This window comes from Loxodonta africana, chromosome X, assembly GCF_030014295.1.
Source record: "Loxodonta africana isolate mLoxAfr1 chromosome X, mLoxAfr1.hap2, whole genome shotgun sequence".
Classification (NCBI taxonomy): Eukaryota; Metazoa; Chordata; class Mammalia; order Proboscidea; family Elephantidae; genus Loxodonta; species Loxodonta africana.
The window spans coordinates 52,555,907-52,579,002 of record NC_087369.1 but is presented as its reverse complement, the minus strand read 5'-3'; the positions used below and the strand labels follow the sequence as shown (position 1 = coordinate 52,579,002).

Below are 23,096 nucleotides of genomic sequence, written 5' to 3'. Positions count from 1 at the left end.
CATGCATATGAAAATCCATTAAACCCATTGTTGTGAGGTGATTATGACTCATAGCAACCCTAAAGGGCAGAGCAGAACTGCCCTATAGGGTTTTCAAGGAGTGGCTGGTGGATGCAAACTGCCCACCTTTTGGTTACCAGCCGTAGCTCTTTACCACTACACCACCAGGGCTCCTCGCATTGAAAATATCATGACTTGGGTCAGGCACACCTTAGTCCTCAAAGTGACATCTTTGCTTTTTAACACTTTTAAAGAAGTCTTTTGCAGCAGATTTGCTCGATGCAATGTCATTTGATTTTTTTATCCCACTTTTTTTTTTATTGTACTGTAGATGAAGGTTTACAGAGCAAATTAGTTTCTCATTAAACAATTAATACACATATTGTTTTATGACATTGGTTGCCAACCCCACGATGTGCCAACACTCTCCCCCTTCTCGACCCTGGCTTCCCTATTACCAGCATTCCTATCCTCTCCTGCCTTCTCATCCTTGCCCCTGAGCTGGTGTGCCCATTTAGTCTTGTTTTATGGGCCTGTCTAATCTTTGGTTGAAGGGCGAACCTCAGGAGTGACTTTGATACTCAGTCAAAAGGGTGTCCTGGGGCCATGCTCTCGGGGTTTCTCTAGTCTCTGTTAGACCAGTTAAGTCTGGTCTTTATCTGATTTCTTGACTGCTGCTTCCATGGGTGTTGACCGTGGATCCAAGTATAATGAAATCCTTGACAACTTCCATCTTTTCTCCGTTTATCATACCATGATGTTGTTTATTGGTGGAGTTGAGTATTTTTGTTTATGTTGAGGTGTAATCCATACTGAAGGCTAGAGTCTTTGATCTTCATCAGCCTTATTTACATAGCAATTAATCCACAAAAGATAATCAGACATAGTATGCTATGGATGCTAAAAATAGGGAGAGGTCATCTTCAGGTAAGGGGAGGTGGAAAACATGGAAAATCAATTTTCATAAAGAATTTGTTGTCAGTTTAGATGTGGGCAGGAAGGAGAGGTGTGGGGAAGGCACTTCTAGGCAGAAGGAATGCTACGAGCAAAGGTATGAAGGCAGGAAGTGGAAATTATGTAGGGAACAAACAACTGTTCTTAGAAGATTTTAATCTTGGGATGAGGTTCCTGAGGCAGGATAATAAGAGGAATGAAGCCATAATGACACAGATAATACGATGAAGTTAAGACAACATCGGGGCAACTTGACTAAGTTCCATAGTGAGTTCCCAAATAGTGCAGAGACAGACGAAACATGGGTTAACGCAATATGGCACTTTTAAAGCCTTCATGGTAACAAATATTCTAGCCACTAAAAAGTAGATGGCGTACAAATTAAAGAATACCAAGAGGTGCCCTGCTTTGCCCAGTCTATCTTACTGAAAGAATCATGAAGGAAAAATGAGCCTGACATGCGACTCTGTAATATCTCGTCACTGGTTACTCCAGGGTTGTGTTCTCCAAGGATAACAGCGGATCTCTGAATATCAGTAAGACATCTACTAGTTTCATTTAAACCAACCACATGGCTGAAAACCAAGGTCTTAGTCAATGGTAAAAATGAGTAACTTAAGAATTTTAAACTCCTGGATTAAAAAAAAAAATTTTTTTTTAAAAAAGCATGAAAGTAAACATGTCAACCGTTAAGACTAAAGTTTTGTAATTTTTTAGATTTTGTTTGGTTAATGTTATCACATAGCATTATATATTAGGCCCAATGCTGTATTAGAAGACCACCAGAACAGTACTGGGATCTATGCTAACTATGGACTGGTCGTCAAGACTATGCCATTATCTACTGATAGCTGTGAAAGAGATTTTGTTCAATTATTAGGCCAACTGGCCATGACCAGAGTTGCAGAATACCTCATTTATCCATTTTAAAATGGGAACCAAAAGTGAAAACGGAGTCAGTACTTAACGATTTGCTTTATTTTACATTATAAAAGTCTGTGTATGTGATAAAGTGTATATTATGTTAATAAGCTAATATCTACAATAAATGTGAAAATAAAGGAATAACTGAAAGAATTCTTAGTTCTAAAAGAGGTATAATCTAGTCCAGGGTTTCCCTAACTTGTCTGAACATGTCACCTAGGCTACTGCATTTCTTAGGGCTCTTCCCACTGAATTTACTTGGTAGGAATAGAGCCTGGGAACCTATTTTAATAAGAGTCCCAAGTGATTCTTATGATCAGGTAAGTAAGCAGTGAAAACCTCTTACTTCATAAATGAGGAAACTGAAAACAATGTCTAAAATTTATGGCAATATTTTACAATAGATAGTAGTACAATACCAACTTTCACAAATCGCCATGTTTTTATGATTAGAGCCTTAAGAGACTAGAGTAACACAGCTAGCTGTAGAGCTAGATTGGTTGTTAGCTGCCGTCAAGTCAGTCCCTGACTCATGGTAATTCTATGCATAACAGAATGAAATCCTGCCCAGTCCTGCGCACCCACATGCTTGCTTACAGATAAAATCATTGTGACCCACAGGGTTTTCACTGGCTGATTTTCAGAAGTAGATTGTCAGGCCTTTCTTCTAGTCCGTTTTAGTCTGGAAGCTCCACTGAAGCCTGTTCATCATCATTGCCATGGTGGTGGCTGCATGAGGTGCACTGGCTGGGAACTGAACTGAACCCAGGTCTCACACATGGAAGGCCTGAGTTCAAATCTCAGTTCCACATATACTTATTTTCTGTATCTCAGTTTCTTCAACTGTAAAAAGGGGATGCCTAACTTATAGGGGATACCTAAATTACAGATCTTATATAAAGTACTTAGATTAGTGCCTGGCAGTTAGTGCTCAATAAATATTAACTAATAACCTATGCTGCTTGAACCTGACATGTCAAATTCTTAAATTCCATTAAAATAATTCTATAGTAACTAAACTAAAGTTTAGTTTTTTAATTTGAAAAAAACTGTGGGATGAGTGCCAACATGAAACAGTGGTGTTGGCATTTAAAAAGGGTTTAGTCTAGATTCCATTAATTTCTCAACTTTGGCACTACTGACATTTTGGACTGGATAATTCTTTGCTCTGGAGGGCTATTCTATGCATTGTAGGATGTTTACTAGCATCCCTGCCCTCTACCTAGAAGATGTCAGTAGCAACCCCCAAGTCACAGCATTGCCATATGTCCCCAGGGGGAGATAGGTATGGGGAAAACTGCTCCTGAGAACCACTGCACTATATTTAAAAAAAAAAAAAACAAAACTGAATGGATTGGGGGTTTCTATAATTAATAACAACAACTAACATTTACTAAGTGCTTACTCTATATGCCACCCACTACCATTGAGTTGATTCTGACTCATAGCAACCCTATAGGACAGAGGAGAACTGCCCCGCAGGGTTTCCAAGGCTGTAAATCTTTATGGTAGCAGATTGCCACATCTTTTCTTCCACAGAGTGGCTGGTGGGTTTGAACTGCCGACTTTTCGGTTAGCAAACAAGCACTTTAACCACTGTGCCACCAGGGCTCCTCCTATTCTATACTAAGACTCACATAAAATTTATAAAAATCACATTAGAAAGTTACTATTATTCCTATTTTTCAGAAGCGGAAACAAAGACTAATAGGTTTAGTAATTTGCCCACAGTCCCCAGTCAGTGAATGGAAAGGCCAAGATTTGAAGGCAGATTGGACTCCAGAGCCTGAACTCCAGACAACTACACAGCACTGCCCTTCCTGTAATATTTTACTAGGCTATTAAATAGCAGAGACCCTAAGACTTAGGAAAATAAAACAGGAAAGGCAAATAAAAAAATGATCATACATATACAAAAGGCACAAAGAAAGCACCTAAAGCACTAACACTGTGTATATAAGATAGCACATTTAAAAACTAAAATATTAAGAACAGTGCTTTAAATGACGGTCAAAAGAATGACAAAATGATGTAAGAAATTAAGTGTGTGGTAAGTGGTTTGTTTTCAAGTGGGCTTGGTACTGTTTAAATTTTAGAGAATTTATTTTGAACTACTGGCTTACATATTTTTAGAATGGCAGATTACACAGAGGTAGATAAGAGAAAGGGTATTCTGAAAGTTAACATTTTACTCCTCAGCATACTATCTGATATGCTCCTCCTAAATCTAATATTGAACTTTTCAGAGAAAAATGGGCTCCTTGGCATTCTGTATATGTTATCATGGTGATTTAAGTAGAACTAACAAAGTAGTTGGTGGATAAACCAGAGTAACCATACAACTATCACCGAATTAACTTGCTAATAGTTAAAAACTTTTAGATGAACATGAATGCAACAATTTATACCGTATTTGTTGGGGTTAACTTTATCTACCTTTGAGATTAAACCATTCAACTGCATCAAGAAGCCCCTCTCTATTCTGAAAGTGTTTATTGGTAGGGAAATCTAATCAGTACCAACAGTCTCTAGAGCTCACCTGCTGCACTTTAATTTGATTCCTTTCAATGATCCCATTAGAAGGAATACTTCAATGGTAAAACATAATGAATGAGTATGACTTATGAAAGTGAAATAAAAAAGAATCGTACAACGGTACAGGGAGAAAATGTAGGCCAAAGCAATGCTATCTCAAATATCTGAAAACAGGAATCATGAATTTGCAGAGTTAGGGTTTCCTTTAATTCTCAATCAACTCGTTTTAATATTAAAACTAAAGGGTAAACACCACATACTTTGATAAATGTAAACAAAAAGCAGCAATAATCCCTCACTCCATTTTAATGTGCCTATTTAATAACACTTCATTCACTCAGGACCCACTAATGAAAGTAGCTATGACATAGGTTATCATCAATCATTCTTGTCAAAAATGTTTAATCCAAATATAATTATGAGAAAATAAATCTCGAATGTGGACCTCTGTACAAGACAAAGACCTGTTGAACAAGACCAAGGCCAAGTCTCTACAAAAAAAGAGAATGTCATGAAAAAATGACTCAGGTTGTAGTGGTTAAGTGCTAAGGCCACTAACCAAGAGGTCGGCAGTTCGAACCCGCCAGGCTCTCCTTAGAAACTCTATTGGGCAGTTCTACTCTATCCTATAGGGTTGCTATGAGTCGGAATCAACTCGACAGCAGTGGTTTTTTTTTTTTTTTTTTGGTTTAAAGAAGACAATGACTACATACATAACAAATTCAACGTGAACTTTAACTGAAAATGGATTAGGGGTGGTGGGATAGGGTGGGGAGAGGTAAGAGGTAAGAAAAGATATATTTGATAGTTGGGGAAATTTAAATGTATACTGTATACTAGCTGGTATTACTGAACTTTAAATTTCTTAGATATGACAAACGGTGCGGTTATGTAGGAGAATATCTTTATTCTTAAGAGATGTTGGTTGAAGTATGTGAAGTGATGTGTCATGGTGTCTGCAAATTACTTTTTTATATGGCTCAGGCAAAAAAAAAGTGTGTGCATATGTATGTATTTAAAGAGCCTGTAAGTAAATGCAGCAAAAATTTATTTGGTAAATACAGATGAGGTTATAAAGGTATTCATTTGTTGTACTATTCTTTCTACTTTTTTGTAGGTTTGAAAAATTTCAAAATTAAAAGCTGGAGAAAAAGTTAAGTATAAACAAGTTTGGGGGAGTACAGCGATGTGTAATATGTAAATTTTATATATTTTAAAGAAGAATAAGATATCTTAACATGGAAAAACTGACTTAATTGAATGAATTAAGGTATCTTTTAGTTTGAAGTTTTCCTTAATTTCTTTGTGTGCTTACTGTTCTACTTTAAAAACAGCTGACGATTCAGAAATTTCAACAGCTAACACCTTGGCAGGGATTACCTATCAGCCAACTGAAAGCTACAAATGAGTATCTTAGACTCTTTTCTAAGCAATAGAACCGTATATACACCTAGTTGTTTAACAGAAATTTACACTTAAACATCCTATGAGGAATTCAAGTTCTACATGTCTAAAAACAGCCAAGTTGATGATCATTACTCCCCACACCTAACCCATCTTCTCCTCTCTTTCCTTTATCCCCAATTTCATCAACAAAATCAAATGTCCCACTCAGTGGCCCAAGCCAAAACCCAGGAATACAGATGCCTCCCTCACTTCTACCATCCAGTCATTCATCAAAGCCTATTTTACTTTATCCTCTAACCCTTGTCTCTCATTCTGTCTGACCTGCAGCAACTGCTTTTCTAATTAATGCCTCTAAATCTTGTGTCCTCTGTTTAATGCTTCATCTTGCTGTCAAACGACCCAACATGTAAATTTGATCACTATTAAACATATTAAAAATTCTAAAGGCTTCTAATTAGCAGCTCTTGCCAATAAAAATTCCCAGCTGGAATTTTTAGCAACACAAGTTTCAATCTCTACTCTTCAGCTAATATGAATGAACAAGTTGGGCTTAAACCTAAGACATACTTAAAAATTTGGTCTAAAAACAAGGAGAAATTAAGTTTACTTGCAACATACGGGGTATGTGGAAAAAAGTTTCAACATTAAAATGAAATCGAGATAAAAGTTATGCACTGAGCTTCCACTAAAATATTCCTTAGGACTTAGGCTATGAACTTTTCAAGTCAAGTTCACTGCATTATGAAATGAAAGAAGTAATCAAGATAATGAATATTCTTTTGACTCATCCCAGTGTAGGAGGAATTTGGAAGAATGTGAAGTACAGTACAAAGTAAAATTAGTGTATTTTAGTAGAAGAGCTAGGTTTTAGAAACTAGATCTGCTAAATGACTTCTTCAGATGAGGGATTTTATAGAATTGCAGGGCTCTGAAAGACCCAACTTGAACCTGAAAGTGCAGAGAAATAAGAGTAATGCTGACTAGTTTAAGGAAGTACAGGTAATTCATTCTCAAAATGATAAAGAATTAGTAGGTATATATGCACTCCCCTGTTTATTGCAGCAGTGTTTACAACAGCAAAAAGATGGAAGCAACCAAGGTGCCCATCAATGGATGAATGGATAAATAAATTATGGTATATTCACACAATGGAATACTACGTGTCGATAAAGAACAGTGACGAATCTCTGAAACATTTCATAACATGGAGGAAACTGGAAGGCATTATGCTGAGTGAAATTAGTCAGTTGCAAAAGGACAAATATTGTATAAGACCACTAGTATAAGAACTTGAGAAATAGTTTAAACTGAGAAGAAAACATTCTTTCGTGGTTACGAGAAGGGGGGGAGGGTGGGAGAGGGGCATTCACTAGATAGTAGATAAGAACTACTTTAGGTGAAGGGAAAGACAGCACACAGTACAGGGGAGGTTAGCACAATTGGACTAAACCAAAAGCAAAGAAGTTTCCTGAATAAAAATGCTTCGAAGGCCAGTGTAGCAGGGGCAGGGGTCTGGGGACCATGGTTTCAGGGGACATCTAAGTCAATTGGCAAAATAAACTCTATTAAGAAAACATTCTGCATCCCACTTTGAAGAGTGACGTCTGGGGTCTTAAACGCTAGCAAGCAGCCATCTAACATGCATCAACTGGTCTCAACCCACCTGGATCAAAGGAAAATGAAGAACACCAAGGACACAAGGCAAATACGAGCCCAAGAGACAGAAAGGGCCACATGAACCAGAGACTACATCACCCTGAGACCAGAAGAACTAGATGGTGCCCGGCTATAACCGATGACTGCCCTGACAGGGAACACAACAGACAGCCCCTGAAGGAGCAGGAGAGCAGTGGGATGCAGACCCCAAATTCTCATTAAGACCAGACTTAATGGTCTGACTGAGACTGGAAGGACCCCGGTGGTCATGGCCCCCAGATCTTCTGTTGACCCAAGACAGGAACCATTCCCGAAGCCAACTCTTCAGACATGGATTGGACTGCACAATGGGTTGGAAAGGGATGCTGGTGAGGAGTGAGCTTCTTGGATCAGGTGGACACTTGAGACTAGGTTGGCATCTCCTTCCTGGAGCAGAGATGAGAGGGTGGAGGGAGTTAGAAGCTGGCGAAATGGACAAGAAAAGAGAGAGTGGAGGGAGAGAGTGGGCTGCCTCATTAGGGGGAGAGTAATTGGGAGTGTGTAGCAGGGTGTGTATGGGTTTTTGTGTGAGAGACTGACTTGATTTGTAAACTTTCACTTAAAGCGCAATAAACATTATTAAAAAAAAAAAAGGTTAAAGGGGGGAAAAAAACGAATTAGTAGGTGGCAATAGGAGATAGTATTTTTTTCCATTATTAATCACCCAGTGCAAATACAGGTTCATTATTGTTGTTATTACTATCTCACACATTTTTCATAAATTCATTTGGTGTTGAAACTTGACCTGAGGCTACTTACAGTTTTCATGTAGCCCACTTAGACTATTTATATGCTTTACTGAAGAAATATTAATGTGTTTGATTCCAGGCTAAGCTACTGCCAAAAATACTACTGGTAGGGTAAACTATATTATAAATGCACTGTATTACCTTTCTAAATCCAAAAAATTCTGAATTCCAACCATACCTGAATAAGGGACTTAAGTACTATGAAGATAAGGAATATGAAGATAGTACTTCTTCTGTGAAGCCTTTCCTGATTCTCCCCTCTCTTGGAAGTGCCTTCCTCTGTGCTCTCCCACTGTTCCTTACCGATATCTCCATATCTCCATTAGAGCAGAAATCCACATATTTTAATGCTTTGCAATGTTTCCCCATTTATTTTAAGCAGCTTGAGAAGTGATCAAATTTTTCACTAGCACGATACCTGGGCACCAACTCCATCCACAATAAATATTTACTGAATTAATGGATGAAAAGAATTGGGAGAGGCAAGTGGAATGGATGAAAGGCACAAGGCAAATTTTGCTTACTTTTTGGTTAGGCTGGCTTACCACTTCGTTATGAAGACCTAAAAAGCAATATACATGTTGCACATTGTAGATTCAACATATTTAATAACCAAAAAATAATTCAGGGAGAAAGTTAAGGAACAGTACTGTCTTTGTATGTCTTCTCCATCCCACTTACCTCTGATATCTTTTCTTTTAAAATAGCCTGTAATTCACATGCTCCAAGTATACTGAATTAATATTTTACTAAAACATAATTCAAAGAAGGAGGAAAAAAAGGGGGGGAGGGGGGATAAAATTTGTAGTTCATATTAAAGATGGTTTAAAACAGCAAACAGAAAGGTAAAAATAAACAAATTTAAAGCATATATCTAAAGGCTGCAATGGGAGAAATGACTGACATGTGGGAGACAGACTTCACATGCTAGGCTTAAAAATGTGGATTTTTAACTAGAGTTTACATTTATGCCTTTGTGTATTTAGAGTAGTTGGTTACTAAGTGACTTTAGCAAGAGAGGGTTTAAGGGCATATTGAAGGTGGGAAGCCAGACTACTGTGGATGGTGGAGTGGACAGGAAATGAAGAAAATCCCTGGGGCTAATACATCAAATGGCTCAAAGCAGAGGAAGGAATAACAAGAGAGAACTGTTTATTAAGAACTGGCAAACTGCCAAAGCTCACAAGCCAGAAAAACCAGTACCACTTCCTTTTCTGACAGGATATTAGATTTGAGGACCAGAGCAATGATGCAGATACAACAATTTTATAGCAAAATTGTGCTTGTGGGAAAGGTCCCTGTTATGGAACAAATTGTGCCTTCTCAAAAGGTATTGTATGTTGAAGTTTTAATTTCTGTACTTGTGGATGTGACCTTGTTTGGAAATACAGGTAGTCCCCAACTTAAAACGTATTCGAGTTAAGATGGACTGTACTTATGGCCGTTGGTGTTTTTTTTTTTTTGGTGGTGGGGTACATCTCATCCTTAGTAATATATACTACACACAATGCTGTAGCATGTAATTTGCTGATGTTATCATATGCAGATGTTCAATTTTATGATTTACTGTTCGAAACACTGCCGTATAGATTTAGTTTTCTAAACTAAATCAGGGGCTTCAGTTGCTTGAAAATGTGGAACCAAATGCTGATTGCTTTGCTAAGTCGAAAGGCAGATTCAGGAAGCAGTGAAATGTTACTGTGAAATATACGAAGAAAAAAGAAAAGGACCACACGGACAACTCTAATTTTCTGACTAGAAACGCCACCCCCAATCCCAGTGATAATTCAGATGATCCAGAATCTTCCACAAGTGGAGTTATTACCGCAACTGATAAAATGCCAATGTCATCCAATTCTCATCCAACTCTTCTTCATCGTTTTTACGATTTGTGTATTTTTTAATGTATGTATGTATCAAATTATATAAGTTTATATGTAATGTTTCCAACTTCCAAAGACGAAGACTGGATTTATAAAGATACTGATAACAAAAGGCAATAATAATGAAAACTTAAAAAAAAAAAAAAAAAGGTATTTGACTTCCGTCAGAATCGACTTACAATGGAGTCACTGGAACAGAACGCCATAGTAAGTAGGGGGCTACCTAGAGTCTGCCTTTGAAGATGTTATCAGTTAGATTTAGAGGAGATAGAATAAAAACAAGGTGGGTTCTAATTCCTTTTGAGCAGTGTCTTATAAAAACAGAGAATAGACAGACACACACATTGGGAGGGGAAGGGATGGAGGGGCGGCAGGAGGAGGATGATGCTGCCAAGTGAAGATGCATCTACAAACCAAGGAATATCAAGGATTGCTGGAAGCTAGAACATGGAACGTGTCCTCTCAAAGCCGTCAGAAGGAATCAACATAACGAATGCCCTGATTTGGACTTCAAGCCTCCAAAACTGTGAGATAAAACATTTCTGTTCTTTAAAACCACTCACTTTGTGGTATTTATTTTGTTATGGCAGTCCTAAGAAACTACAACAACCCCCCTCTAGTTGCTATAACAATACATTCTCCACGCTCTGCTCTCTCTGCCCTTATCTAGTTCCTCTATTTCTTTTTATTAAATAGAAGTATTCCCCCAGATTCTGTTCCCAAATCCTCTTCTCCTCTTCCTCTCAAGGCAATTACAAACCGCTAGGTAGAAAACTTCCTTGTCAGTAACTACTTCACTATTTAAAGTTCTGCACTTTCTACAGCCTCTTCTTAACAGTTCTACCCAACTATTTCACTGGCTCCTCAAACTCACCACTGCCCCAAAATAAAGTCATGTGCCACAGATAAATCCAAACACTTTCATGTAAGACAAATGTGGGTTTAAATCCTAGCTCTGCCTCTTACCAATTGGGTGACCCTGGGATACAGTGAGGAGTGAATGGGATGCAGTCTGTAGAATACATTGCTCATCAAGTTCAATTTTTCAAGTAGCATTATTACTAAACCATCTAGAGCCCAAACTTGAAAATCCAAAGGATCTGTGATTCACTCCTTTCCCTTATCATCCCAAAACTTACCCTATTTTTTTAACTGCTAGAAAGATCTTTATGAAACCTAAATTAGACCTTGTTATTACTTAAATACCCACCAAGAGCTCTCCAGCAGTACAGTCTTAAGTTTGGCACCCAAGCATGATCTGCCACTAAACAATTTTCACAACCGTTATCTTATTTTACTACTCATCATACACACTGTGCTTAAGTCAGAATGTACCACCAACTGTTGTCAACATACACATAATAGCAGAGTTGTGTCATATACACATTTAAGCTCATACAAACACATAGTAAGGAGGGAAATCAGGAGGGAGAAGAGAAAAAGGTGGTGGGGAGAGAATAGAAAGCAGGAGGAAGATAAGGTAACCTGGAGTGAGTATGCATTTGCTAGTCCTATAGGCAGTCTGAGTTCCTCTGAGCTTTCCAAGCATGAACAGCTTACCGTGCATGCTGAGTATGATTTTAGCAGATGAAGATATTAATTTTTCATACAACATAACCTCCACACGTAAGCCAACTATTCTGCCTGGTAGTCAACTGAATAAGAGGAATTTATTCCTTTATTAGCGAAAAACATGACTGTGTTGGACTTAACGAGAACCGGTACAAAGGTATACCGTATCTTATGGATGAATTGAGGTATCTTTCTTTTGGTGCAAGAATCTGGTCCTAATATGGCATCAAGTGCTATTTTCTAATCTCCTTGCCTCCACATGTTCACCCTTCACTCAAAATGTGAACGCTGCACAGCTTAAAACATTTCTCTGACTCCATGGACTGGAAAGAATAGAGAAGATCTGTCACTGAACTTCTCCCCATCTACTTATTTATATGCACTATCTTTAAAGTGTTAAAAAGCAAAGATGTCACCTTGAGGAATAAGGTGCGTCTGAACCAAGCCATGGTATTTTCAATAGCCTCATACGCATATGAAACCTGGACAATAAGTAAGGGAAACTGAAGATTAACTGATGCATTTGAATTATGGTATATATTACCGAATATACCATGGACTGCCAGAAGAATGAACAAATCTGTCTTGGAAGAAGTATAGCCAGAATGCTCCTTGGAGGCGAAGATGGCTTATTTTGGACATGTTATCAGGATGGACCAGTCCCTTGAGAACGACATCATGTTGGTTAAGTAGAGGGTCAGTGAAAAAGAGTAAGACCCTCGACAAGATGGATTGACACAGTGGCTGCAATAATGGGCTCAAGCATAACAATGATTGTGAGGATGGCACAGGATCGGGAAGTGTTTCCTTCGGTTGCACACAGAGTCACTACGACCCCAGGCGTCACTCACCGAAGTGGGATGCAGAACATTTTCTTAATACACTGTTATGTCAATTGACATAAATGTCCCCTGAAACCATGGTACACAGACTCCCGCTCCTGCCTGCTACTCTGTACCTCAAAGTGTTTGGTTGCATTCAGGAAACTTCTTAGCTTTTGGATTAGTCCAGTTGTGCTGACTTCCCCTATGTTGTGTGTTGTCCTTCCCTTGACCTAAAATAATTCTTGTCTACTATCTAGTTAGTGAATACCCCCCTCCCTCCCTCCAGAAGCCCGTAACCATCAAAGAATGTTTTCTTCTGTTTAAACTTTTTCTTGAATTCTTACAATAGTGGTCTCATACAATATTTGTCCTTTTGCGACTAGCTGACTTCACTCAGTATAATGCCTTCCAGATTCCTCCATGTTATCTGATGTTTCACAGATTCATCGTTGTTCTTTATTGTTGTGTGAATATACCACAATTTGTTTATCCATTCATCTGGTGCTGGGCACCTTGGTTGTTTCCATCTTTTTGCTATTGTAAACAGTGCTGCAATGAACATGGGTATGCCTCTATTTATTTGTGTGGGGACTCTTACTTCTCTAGGACATATCACATGGAGTAGGATTGCTGGATCCTACGTGGCAGTTGTATTTCTAGCTTTTTAAGGAAGCGCCAAATTGATTTCCCAAGGGGCCATACCATTTTACATACCCACCATCAGTGCATACATGTTGGAGTCTCTATACAATATCTCCAATATTTATTATCTTGTGTTTCCTGGAATGCTAGCCTTGCTGGAGTGAGACAGTATCGCAGTGTAGTTTTGATTTCCATGTCTCTAATGGCTAATGATCGTGATCATTTCCTCATGTATCTGTTAGCAGCCGGAATATCTTCTTTGGTGAGTGCCTGTTCATATACTTTGCCCATTTTTTAACTGGGTTGTCTTTTTGTTGTTGAGATTTTGCCGTATCTTGTAGATTTTAGAAGTAAGACATTGATCGCATTTGTCATAGTCAAAATTTTTTCCCCAGTCTGTAGGTTGTCTTTTTACTCTTTTGGCGAAGTCTTTTGAAGAGCATTAATTGTTTGATTTTTAGGAGCTCCCAATTATCTAGTTTGTCTCCTGGTGTTTGTGCATTGTTAGTAATGTTTTGTATACTGTTTACGCCATGTGTTAAGGCTCCTAGCATTGTCCCTATTTTTTCTGCCATGATCTTTAGCATTTCAGATTTTATGTTTAGGTCTTTGATCCATTTTGAGTTAGTTTTTGTGAATGGTGTGAGGTATGGGTCTTGTTTCATTTTTTTGCAGGTGGATATCCAGTTATGCCAGCACCATTTGTTAAAGAGACTGCGTTTTCCCCAATTAACAGATACTTCGGGCCTTTATCAAATATCAGCTACTCATGGGTGGATGAATTTACGTCTGCATTCTCAATTCTATTCCATTGGTCTATATATCTGTTGTTGTACCAGTACCAGGCTGTTCTGACTAGAGTAGCAGTATAATAGGTTCTAAAATCAGGAAGTTTGAGGCCTCCCATTTTATTCTCCTTTTTCAGTAATGCTTTACTTATCCAGGGCCTCTTCCCTTTCCATTTTAAGTTGGAGGTTTGTTTCCCCACCTCATTAAAAAATGCCATTGGAATTTGGATCGAGACTGCATTGTAGCTAAGATTGCTTTGGGCAGAATAGACATTTTTACAATGTTGAGTCTTCCTATCCAGGAGCAAGGTATGTTTTTCTATTTGTGTAGGTCCCTTTTGGTTTCTTGCAGTAGTGTCTTGTAGTTTTCTTTGTATAGGTCTTTCATGCCTCTGGTGAGATTTAATCTTAAGTATTTTATCTTCTTGGGGGCTACTGTAAATGGTATTGATTAAGTGATTTCCTCTTGGACGTTCTGTTTGTTGGTATAGAGGAATCCAATTGATTTTTGCATTTTTATCTTGTATCCTGATAGTTTGCTGAACTCTTTTTATTAGTTCTAGTAGTTTTCTTGTGGATTCTTTAGGGTTTTCAGTGTATGAGATCATATCATCTGCAAATAGAGATATCTTTACTTCATCCTTACCAATTTGGATGTCCTTTATTTCTTTTTCTAGCCTAATCGCTCTGGCTAGGACCTCCAGCACAATGTTGAATAAGACTGGTGATAAAGGGCTTCCTTGTCTGGTTCCCGCTCTCAAGGGGAATGCTTTCAGACTCTCTCCATTTAGTTGGCTGTTGGCATTGTATAAATGCCCTTTATTATGTTGAGGAATTTCCCTTCTATTCCTATTTTGCTGAGTTTTTATTGTGAACGGGCGTTGGACTTTGTTAAATGCCTTTTCTGAATCATAGGTTAAGATCATGTGGATCTTGTTTTTCTAATGGTGAACCATCCCTGAACACCTGGTATGAATCCCATTTGATTGTGGTGAATTATTTTTTTGATATGTTGTTGAATTCTATTGAGGATTTTTACATCTAAGTTCATGAGGGATATTGGTCTGTAATTTTCTTTTATTGTGGTGTTGGTATCAGGGTTATGGTGGCTTCACAGAATGAGTTTGGGAATATTCCATCCTTTTCTATGCTCTGAAATACCTTTAGTACTAGTGGTGTTAACCCTTCTCTGAAAGTTTGGTAGAATTCTCCAGTGAAGCCATCAGGGCCAGGCTTTTTTGTTGTTGTTGTTGGGAGTTTTTAAATTCCTTTCTCAATCTCTTCTTTTGTTTTAGGTTTATTTAGCTGTTCTACCTATTTGTCAGTTTAAGTAGATAGTGCGTTTCTAGAATTTTGTCTACGTTTTCAAATTTGTTAGAGTACAATTCTTCATAGTATTCTGTTATGACTCTTTTAATTTCAGGTGGGTCTGTCGTGATATCACCCCTCTCATTTCTTTTTCACGTTATTTGCTTTCTCTCCTGTTTTTCTTTTGTCAGTTTTGCTAATGGTTTATCGATTTTGTGGATCTTTTCAAAGAACCATCTTTTGGTCTTGTTAATTTTCAATTGTTTTTCTGTTCTCTATTTCACTGAATTCTACTCTAATTTTTATCACTTGCTTTCTTCTGGTGCCCAAGGGCTTCTTTTGCTGGTCTCTGTTTGTTCGAGTTGTAGGGACAATTCCTTCACCTTGGCCCTTTCTTGCTTTTGGATGTGTGAATTTATTGCTATAAATTGACCTCTGAGCACTGCTTTTGCTGTATTCTAAATGTTCTAGTAGGAAGAGTTTTCATTCTCATTTGAGTCTATGGATTTCTTTATTCCATCCTTAATTTCTTCTATAACCCAGTAGTTTTTGAGCAAAGTGTTGTTCAGTTTCCATGTGTTTGACTTTTTTTCCCTGTTACTGATTTCTACTTTTATGGCTTTAGAGTAAGAAAAGATGCTTTGTAATATTTCAATGCTTTGGATTCTGTTAATCCTTGCAATATGACCTAATATGTGGTCTATTCTGGAGAATGTTCCATATGTATTGGAAAAGAAAGCATACTCGGCTGCTGTTGGGTGGAGTGCTCTTTATATGTCTATGAGGTCAAGTTGGCTGACTGTGGCATTTGTATCTTCTGTGTCTTTACTGAGCTTCCTTCTGGATGTTTGTCTTTCACCAAAAGTGGTGTATTGAAGTCTCCTACTATTATTATGGAGCTGTCTATCTCTTTTTTCAATGCTGTTAGAGTTTATCTATTTTGGATCCCTGTCATTGGGTGCACAAATATTTATTACAGTTATATCCAGCTGGTATACTGATCCTTTCATCATTATATAGTCTCCTTCCTTATCGTTTATGGTGGATTTAACTTTACAGTCTATTTTGTCAGAAATTAAAATTGCCACTCCTGATCTTTTTTGATTGTTGTCTGCGTGACATATTTTTTTCCATCCTTTTAGTTTGTGTCTTTAAGGTGTGTCTCTTGTAGGCAGCACACAGAAGGATGTTTTTTAAAAAATCTATTCTGCCTTTCTCTCTTTATTGGTGCATTTAGTCCATTTACATTCAGCATAATTATTAATAGGTATGAGTTTAGTGCTGTCATTTTGATGTCTTTTTTTTGTGTTGTGTTGTTGACAGATTCTTTTTTCCACTTACTTTTCTGCGCCAAGTCGTTTTCCTTTATGTATTTTCTTTTCCTCTTTTTCATTGTTGTTGCTTTTGTATTTGCTGAGTCTTTATGTTTTTCATTTTGACGTGTAGGATTGTTAGTTTTCTTTGTGGTTACCTTCATATTTATCTCTATTTTTCTAAGTTTAAACCAATCTTTTATTTCTTTGTATTGCCTTGACTTCCTCTCCATAGGAAATATCTATGACTACATTTTTTCGTCCCTCTTTGTTTTACTGTTGTCATCTTTTACATAATGACTTTCCTGTTTCCCTGTTTTGAGTGTTTTAGCTTCGATTTATTTTTGTGACTTCCCTATCTGGGTTGATATCTAGTTGCTCTGTCCTGTGTTTTAGTCTTGGGTTTATCTGATGTTATTGATTTTCTAACCACAGAACTCCTTTTAGTATTTTTTGTAATTTTGGTTTGGTTTTTGCAAATTCCCTAAACTTCTGTTTATCTGGAAATGCCCAAATTTTGCCTTCATATTTGAGAGGCAGTTTTGCTGGTTATATAATCTTTGGCTGGCAATTTTTTTCCTTTAAGGCTTTATATATGTCATTCCATTGCCTTTGTGCCTGTGTGGTTTCTACTGAGTAGTCTGAGCTTAGTCTTATTGACTCTCCTTTACAGGTGACTTTTCGTTTATCCCTAGCCGCTCTTAAAATTCTCCCTTTATCTTTGGTTCTTGCAAGTTTGATTATATAGTATGTCTTTGTGCGTTTCTTTTGGAATCTACCTTGCTGGGGTTCGATGAGCACCTTGGATACATATCTTCTCTTCTTTCATATTAGGGAAGTTTTCTACCAACAAATCTTCAACAATTCTTTCTGTATTTTCTGTTATCCCCCCCCGTTCTGGTAATCCAATCACTCATAAGTTATTCTTCTTGATAGAGTCCCACATAATTCTTAGGGTTTCTTCATTTTTTAAAGTTCTTTTATCTGATTTTTCCTCAAATATGTTGGCGTCAAGTGCTTTACCTTCAATCTCACTAATTGTGACTTCCATTTCCTCAATCCTGCTCCTGTGACTTTTTATTGAGTTGCGTAATTCTGAAATTTTATTGTTAATCTTCTGGATTTGTTTGCTGTCTCTATGGATTCTTGCAGCCTATTATATCTGTCATTATGCTCTTCTCTAATCTGAAGTTCCTCTAATGCTCTGTCTGCGTGTTCCTTGGCTTGTTCTGCATTTTCCCTGATCTCCTGACATGTCCTGTATTTTAATGTTTTGTATTCTACCTCTGGTAATTCCAGGAAGTTCTCCTGATTCTTTGTTTTGGGAGCTTTCTGAAGCCATCACGGTCTGCCTGTTTATGTCATTTGATACTGACTGTTGTCTCTGAGCCATCAATAATTTATTGTATTTATTTATTTTATGGTTGCTTACTGTATCCTAAACCCTGGTGGTGTAGTGGTTAAGTGCTACAGCTGCTACCTAAACCCTGGTGGTGTAGTGGTTAAGTGCTACAGCTGCTAACCAAGAGGTCGGCAGTTCAAATCTGCCAGGCGCTCCTTGGAAACTCTATGGGGCAGTTCTACTCTCTCCTATAGGGTCGCTATGAGTCGGAATCGACTCAGTGGCAGTGGGTTTGGTTTGGTTTTGGAGTTACTGTGTCTTAGCTTCTTGTTTTGTTTTGATATGTTCAAATAGGCTGCTCAGGTAAGCTAGTTTGATCAGTGGCACCTTTGAAGCTCTAACAACTTGTTACCAGGTGGTCGAGCTGTTACTAGATATATGAGCCTAGGAGTGTGTTTACTTTTCTTGTATGGATTAGCTCCTTGCTACTTTTAAGCCTGCTTTTCAAAATCCGTTCGCCACAAAGCAACTAAATTCATTTTCTTAAGCTTTAATTCAGAACCTATCCACATCCTGTTTAAAATTCTCTAATGGTGACCTGTAACACTCAGAATATATATGCATATAAACTTCCTACCGTGGCCTAAACGTCAATGTATGATCTGGTTCCTGCTCATTTTATTGAACTTATTGCTACTTTTCCTTTCCCTCATTCTCATATAGTCACACTGGCTTTTTCTGTTCCATGAACATGCCAAAGCTGTTCTTTTTTCTTTATTTTACTTTAGATGAAGGTTTACAAATTTGTTTCTCATTAAACAATTAATACACATATTGTTTTGTGATATCGGTTACCAACTGCACGACATGGTAACACCTTCCCCTTCTCAGCCTTGGGTTCCCCATTACCAGCCTTCCTCTCCCCTTGTGTCTTCTGGTCCTTGCCCCTGAGCTGGTGTGCCCATTTAGTCTCGTTTTGTTTTTGTTTTATGGACCTGTCCAATCTTTGGCTGAAGGGTGAACCTCAGGAGTGACTTCAGTACTGAGTTAAAAGGGTGTCCGAGGGCCACAGTTGGGGTTCCTCCAGTCTATCAGACCAGTAAGTCTGGTCTTTTTTTGTGAGTTTGAATTTTGTTTTACATTTTCTCCAGCTCTGCCCAGCACCTTCTATTGTGATCCCTGTCAGAGCAGTTGGTGGTGTTAGTCGGGCACCATCTAGTTGTGCTGGACTCAGTTTGGTGTAGGCTGTGGCAGTTGTTGTCCATTAGTCCTTTGGACTAATCCTTGGCTTGTGTCTTTGGTTTTCTACATTCTCCTTTGCTCCAGATAGGGTGGGACCAGTGGAGTATCTTATATCTTAGTATCTTAGTCACAAGCTTTTAAGACCCCAGATGCCACTCATCAAGGTAGGATGTAAAACACTGTCTTTATAACAAAGTTGTTCTTAATTCAGCCTTTACTTGTTCTCTGGGCCTGAAATGTTCCACCTCTAAATCTTCAATGGTTGACTCCATGTCATTATTCAAGTCTAAGTATAAAGCTCATCTCAGTTACCTTCCCCGACCGCTTTAGCAAAAGCAGCACTCCTTGCCCCCCTCCTCAAATATCATTCTATTTTATCTTACTCATATTACTTATCAGTAATTTACTCATCTGTTCGGGGTTTGTCTGTTTTATTCAACTAGAATTTAAGTGCCTTTAAGACAGGGATTTTTATATTCTACCCTGCTGTGTCTATCTTCAGTTCCTAGAACAGTGTGCATCATGGAGTCTATTCTCAAACATGTGTTGAATGTGACTTATTCCGCAAAAAACTCAAATAATACTTATGGAATTCAGATCAAATGACAGGTAGATTTTAGTCCAATTTGTAAAGAATTTCACAAATTGTAACGAAGCAACGAGAGTGTTTAAGTTGCTGGAGACCACAAATCACTGATGCTATAGAAGGGATTACTGAATTAGGTAGGAGTTTTAACTAAATGAACTTTAAAGATCCTAGTCTATCTGAAATGGAATGAATTACTTTCAGCCTATATAGCTGTTGGGTTTTATGGCAAAGTGATGAAAAATCATGGGTACTCACTTGAATACAAAGGCTTCTATATATCATGCCATCCCTTTATCTCGGGTGCTCTGAATCAGCATCTACTTTATGCCTATCTCTAACTTAGTATACATTTTCAGGGACTTCAGATAATTTTCTTCTCAAAAGTAACACTGAACTTGCTATTCAGAACAAAGTGCCATAATAGATAAATGGACAGACAGCCCCTCTCACCCCCAACTCCCATTTATACAGAGAGTGTGGTAACTGGGATTGCTGAACATTTTTACGGATTTGTATATTACTTGCTGTGATTTGGTTTTCATTCCCTTTTGTCTCCCCCACGCCTAATGCCCAAGATTACATAAAAGAGTACAACTGATAAAGGACCGTGTCATAAGATAATTCATAGGCATGTTACCATGGCCACATTTTTGTTTGAATTTTAGATTTAAGTTTGAGATAATTTTAACAAATTAGGATTACTTTCAAAATACAGTATTTTACAAAAAAACACATGCTAACCGAATTAATATTCCTGCAGAAGAAATACTTAACATAAATACACTTTTAAGAAAGACTAAGTCAAATTTATTTTATCAGTGAGTCTAAAGTAGCATATTCCAAAATGAGTTTTGAAGGAGACCAATTCCTTAAAAGATACTGGTTAATAAGTTTGGGAAATAGTGTACATTATAACCCTTCTTCCACATTCACAAAACACATTAATATCCAAAAACCAAACCAAACCCACTGCCGTTGAGTCGATTTCGACTCATAGCAATCCTATAGGACAGGGTAGAACTGCCCCATAGAGTTTCCAAGGAGCGCCTGGTGGATTCGAACTGCCGACCTTTTGGTTAGCAGCCATAGCTCTTAACCACTATGCCGTCGGGATCTAAACATTTTGCCAAAAAAAAAAAAAAAAAAAAAAAGAATTTGTATTTTTCTAGTCCTTCAGTTCCCATATTTCTTTGACCAGAATTCCCTAGTAGAAAAGAGTTTAGGGGAATACTGCTATATAGCCCTGTTTGAAAACGTTACTTCTAAACAGATTTACAAAATAGCTATGATAGAAACTGTGATACCAAATAAGAAGCTTACTAGGATATATACAGTGAAATTAGGTTAAAAACATAAAAACCCAGTGCCGTTCAGTCGATTCCGACTCATAGTGACCCCATAAGACAGAGGAGAACTGCCCCATAGAGTTTCCAAGGAGCGCCTGGTGGATTTGAACTGCCGACCCTTTGGTTAGCAGCCATAGCACTTAACCACTACGCCACCAGGGTTTCCAAAATTAGGTTAGTATATAAAAATTTGTAAAACTTGTATTAAGTATTAAAACAGCTAAGAAAAGGGATAATTATAAGATGATCTGATTAGACAACCAGAAAATTACCATTTTAGTCAAATCTCTATATTAAATGCTAATTTCTCTACACCAGCAATTATTTTATGATGCCCGCTATTACTATAGGTATACTTTCAGTATTACTACTAAAGTTCTCCTGAAAAATCAAATCAGGTGGCTCAAGACAGTAGTGGAGAAATACAGGCTGTGAATCTACTGGTTTAGAATCACTTGCACCTTTGTTCCTCTTTGTACCACAGTGGGCTGACTATTTGGAAGGGAAAAAATATTTTTAACATGTGTTCTCATATTACATTTTGCCAAGATTACTGGACAATTTTGTTTTGATGTCAACATAATTCTACGGGAAAAATATATTGAATAGTTAACACTCTCCACTCCCCGCCCAACCCCCCAAAAAAACCCAGGGACTACAGCAGTTTTAGAAAGCACTTACTTAATCATCTCAAAAAGCTTTGGATCTGAGACCTTGATATTTCGTGCCATATTCCAGGAAAGATGAACCATGGGTACTATTGACTTCACACTTTGCAATTTGTTCCATTCGTACCGTTCCACTGCCAATTTATACTGGCAGGCTAGGAAAAAAGAAACAATTATAAAGCAACCCAAAGTACCAAAAGATATGAAAATAATCATTATCACTCTCTAAGGTGATATCTTCAACACCAATTCTAAAAACCTCAAAGCTCTACAAAAAGTAATTTTTATGTTTTATGATAATTATAGTAATAACAGTAGTGATTATGTAACGAGCGCTTACGTGCCACGCACTGTGCTGAGCTATTTTTATACATTATCTCACTTAATCTTTACAATCATCTTATTATCCCCATTTTATAGATGAAGAAATTGAAGCCCAGAGAGGTTAAACAACTTGCCCAAAGTAGCAAGAGCCAGGTCCTGGTCCTAATCCAGGTCTTTCTTGCTCCAAAGGCCATATTCTTAACCTTAAGTGTCTAATGCCTAGAAAGGCAGGCATAATTCAAACAGATCTTGACATAGTCGGGCTGTTCACATGACCAGATAAAAATATGAAAGAATTACCCACTCTGTTTTCTCCCATAAAATATTTCCTTTATAAAACAAAACCAGGTACTTTAAAAATTATTGATTTCTCTATGCATATACAGACATAAATTTGTTATCTGCTGAGGTCTATGTCTTGAATTTCCATTTGTTAACTTGAATATAATTTTTTGTACTACATATATACTAAGATTTTATGCAAAGAGACACTCTTCTTCCAATTTTTAGTGAATAATATTTCAAAAAAAAATAAAAGAATAGACATATCAGGTACAATCTTTTATAACATTTTTTTTAGCATATTCTTTAAAATACCTGTAAGTGGGCCAACATTCCAAGCAATGTTGTTGCACCAGCCAATAGCCTGAACCCAATGTACAGTGCCTGCATTTATCCAGACCAAATCTCCAGGTCGCTGAATAAATCTATATACTGGAACATTTGCTTCATAAAGATCTTCAAGGTTGGGCCACCAAGAACCCATTAGGAAATTCAAATTATTTCTGAAATAAGAACAAATAATGCAAATGGATCAAGTACCTAATAAGGTCCTTATGAGACTGGAAGATAATGTCAAAAGTATTTTAAAATGTTCATTTATTTCACTGGAACTTGATTGTGCAATATGAACTGCTGTATTTAAAAGTGAATGAAATTAATTACAGCTGAGTATTGGATAAGTTATCCAAAGATCAGCATTACTGGCTTA

At 37.5% G+C, this 23,096-nt stretch overlaps 1 protein-coding gene across 28 annotated transcripts in view; it reads right to left on the bottom strand.

The window, feature by feature from the left end:
• KDM6A (lysine demethylase 6A) overlaps nt 1–23,096 on the bottom strand; it is a 288,116-nt gene that overhangs the window by 20,275 nt on the left and 244,745 nt on the right. For all 28 annotated transcript variants that reach the window (XM_064278181.1, XM_064278184.1, XM_064278180.1 and 25 more), the window contains 2 exons: nt 22,703–22,890; nt 21,795–21,936 (listed from right to left, as the gene is read on the bottom strand). In XM_064278181.1, coding sequence (XP_064134251.1) covers nt 21,795–21,936; nt 22,703–22,890 — 330 coding nt within the window. The remainder of the gene's footprint in view (nt 1–21,794; nt 21,937–22,702; nt 22,891–23,096) is intronic.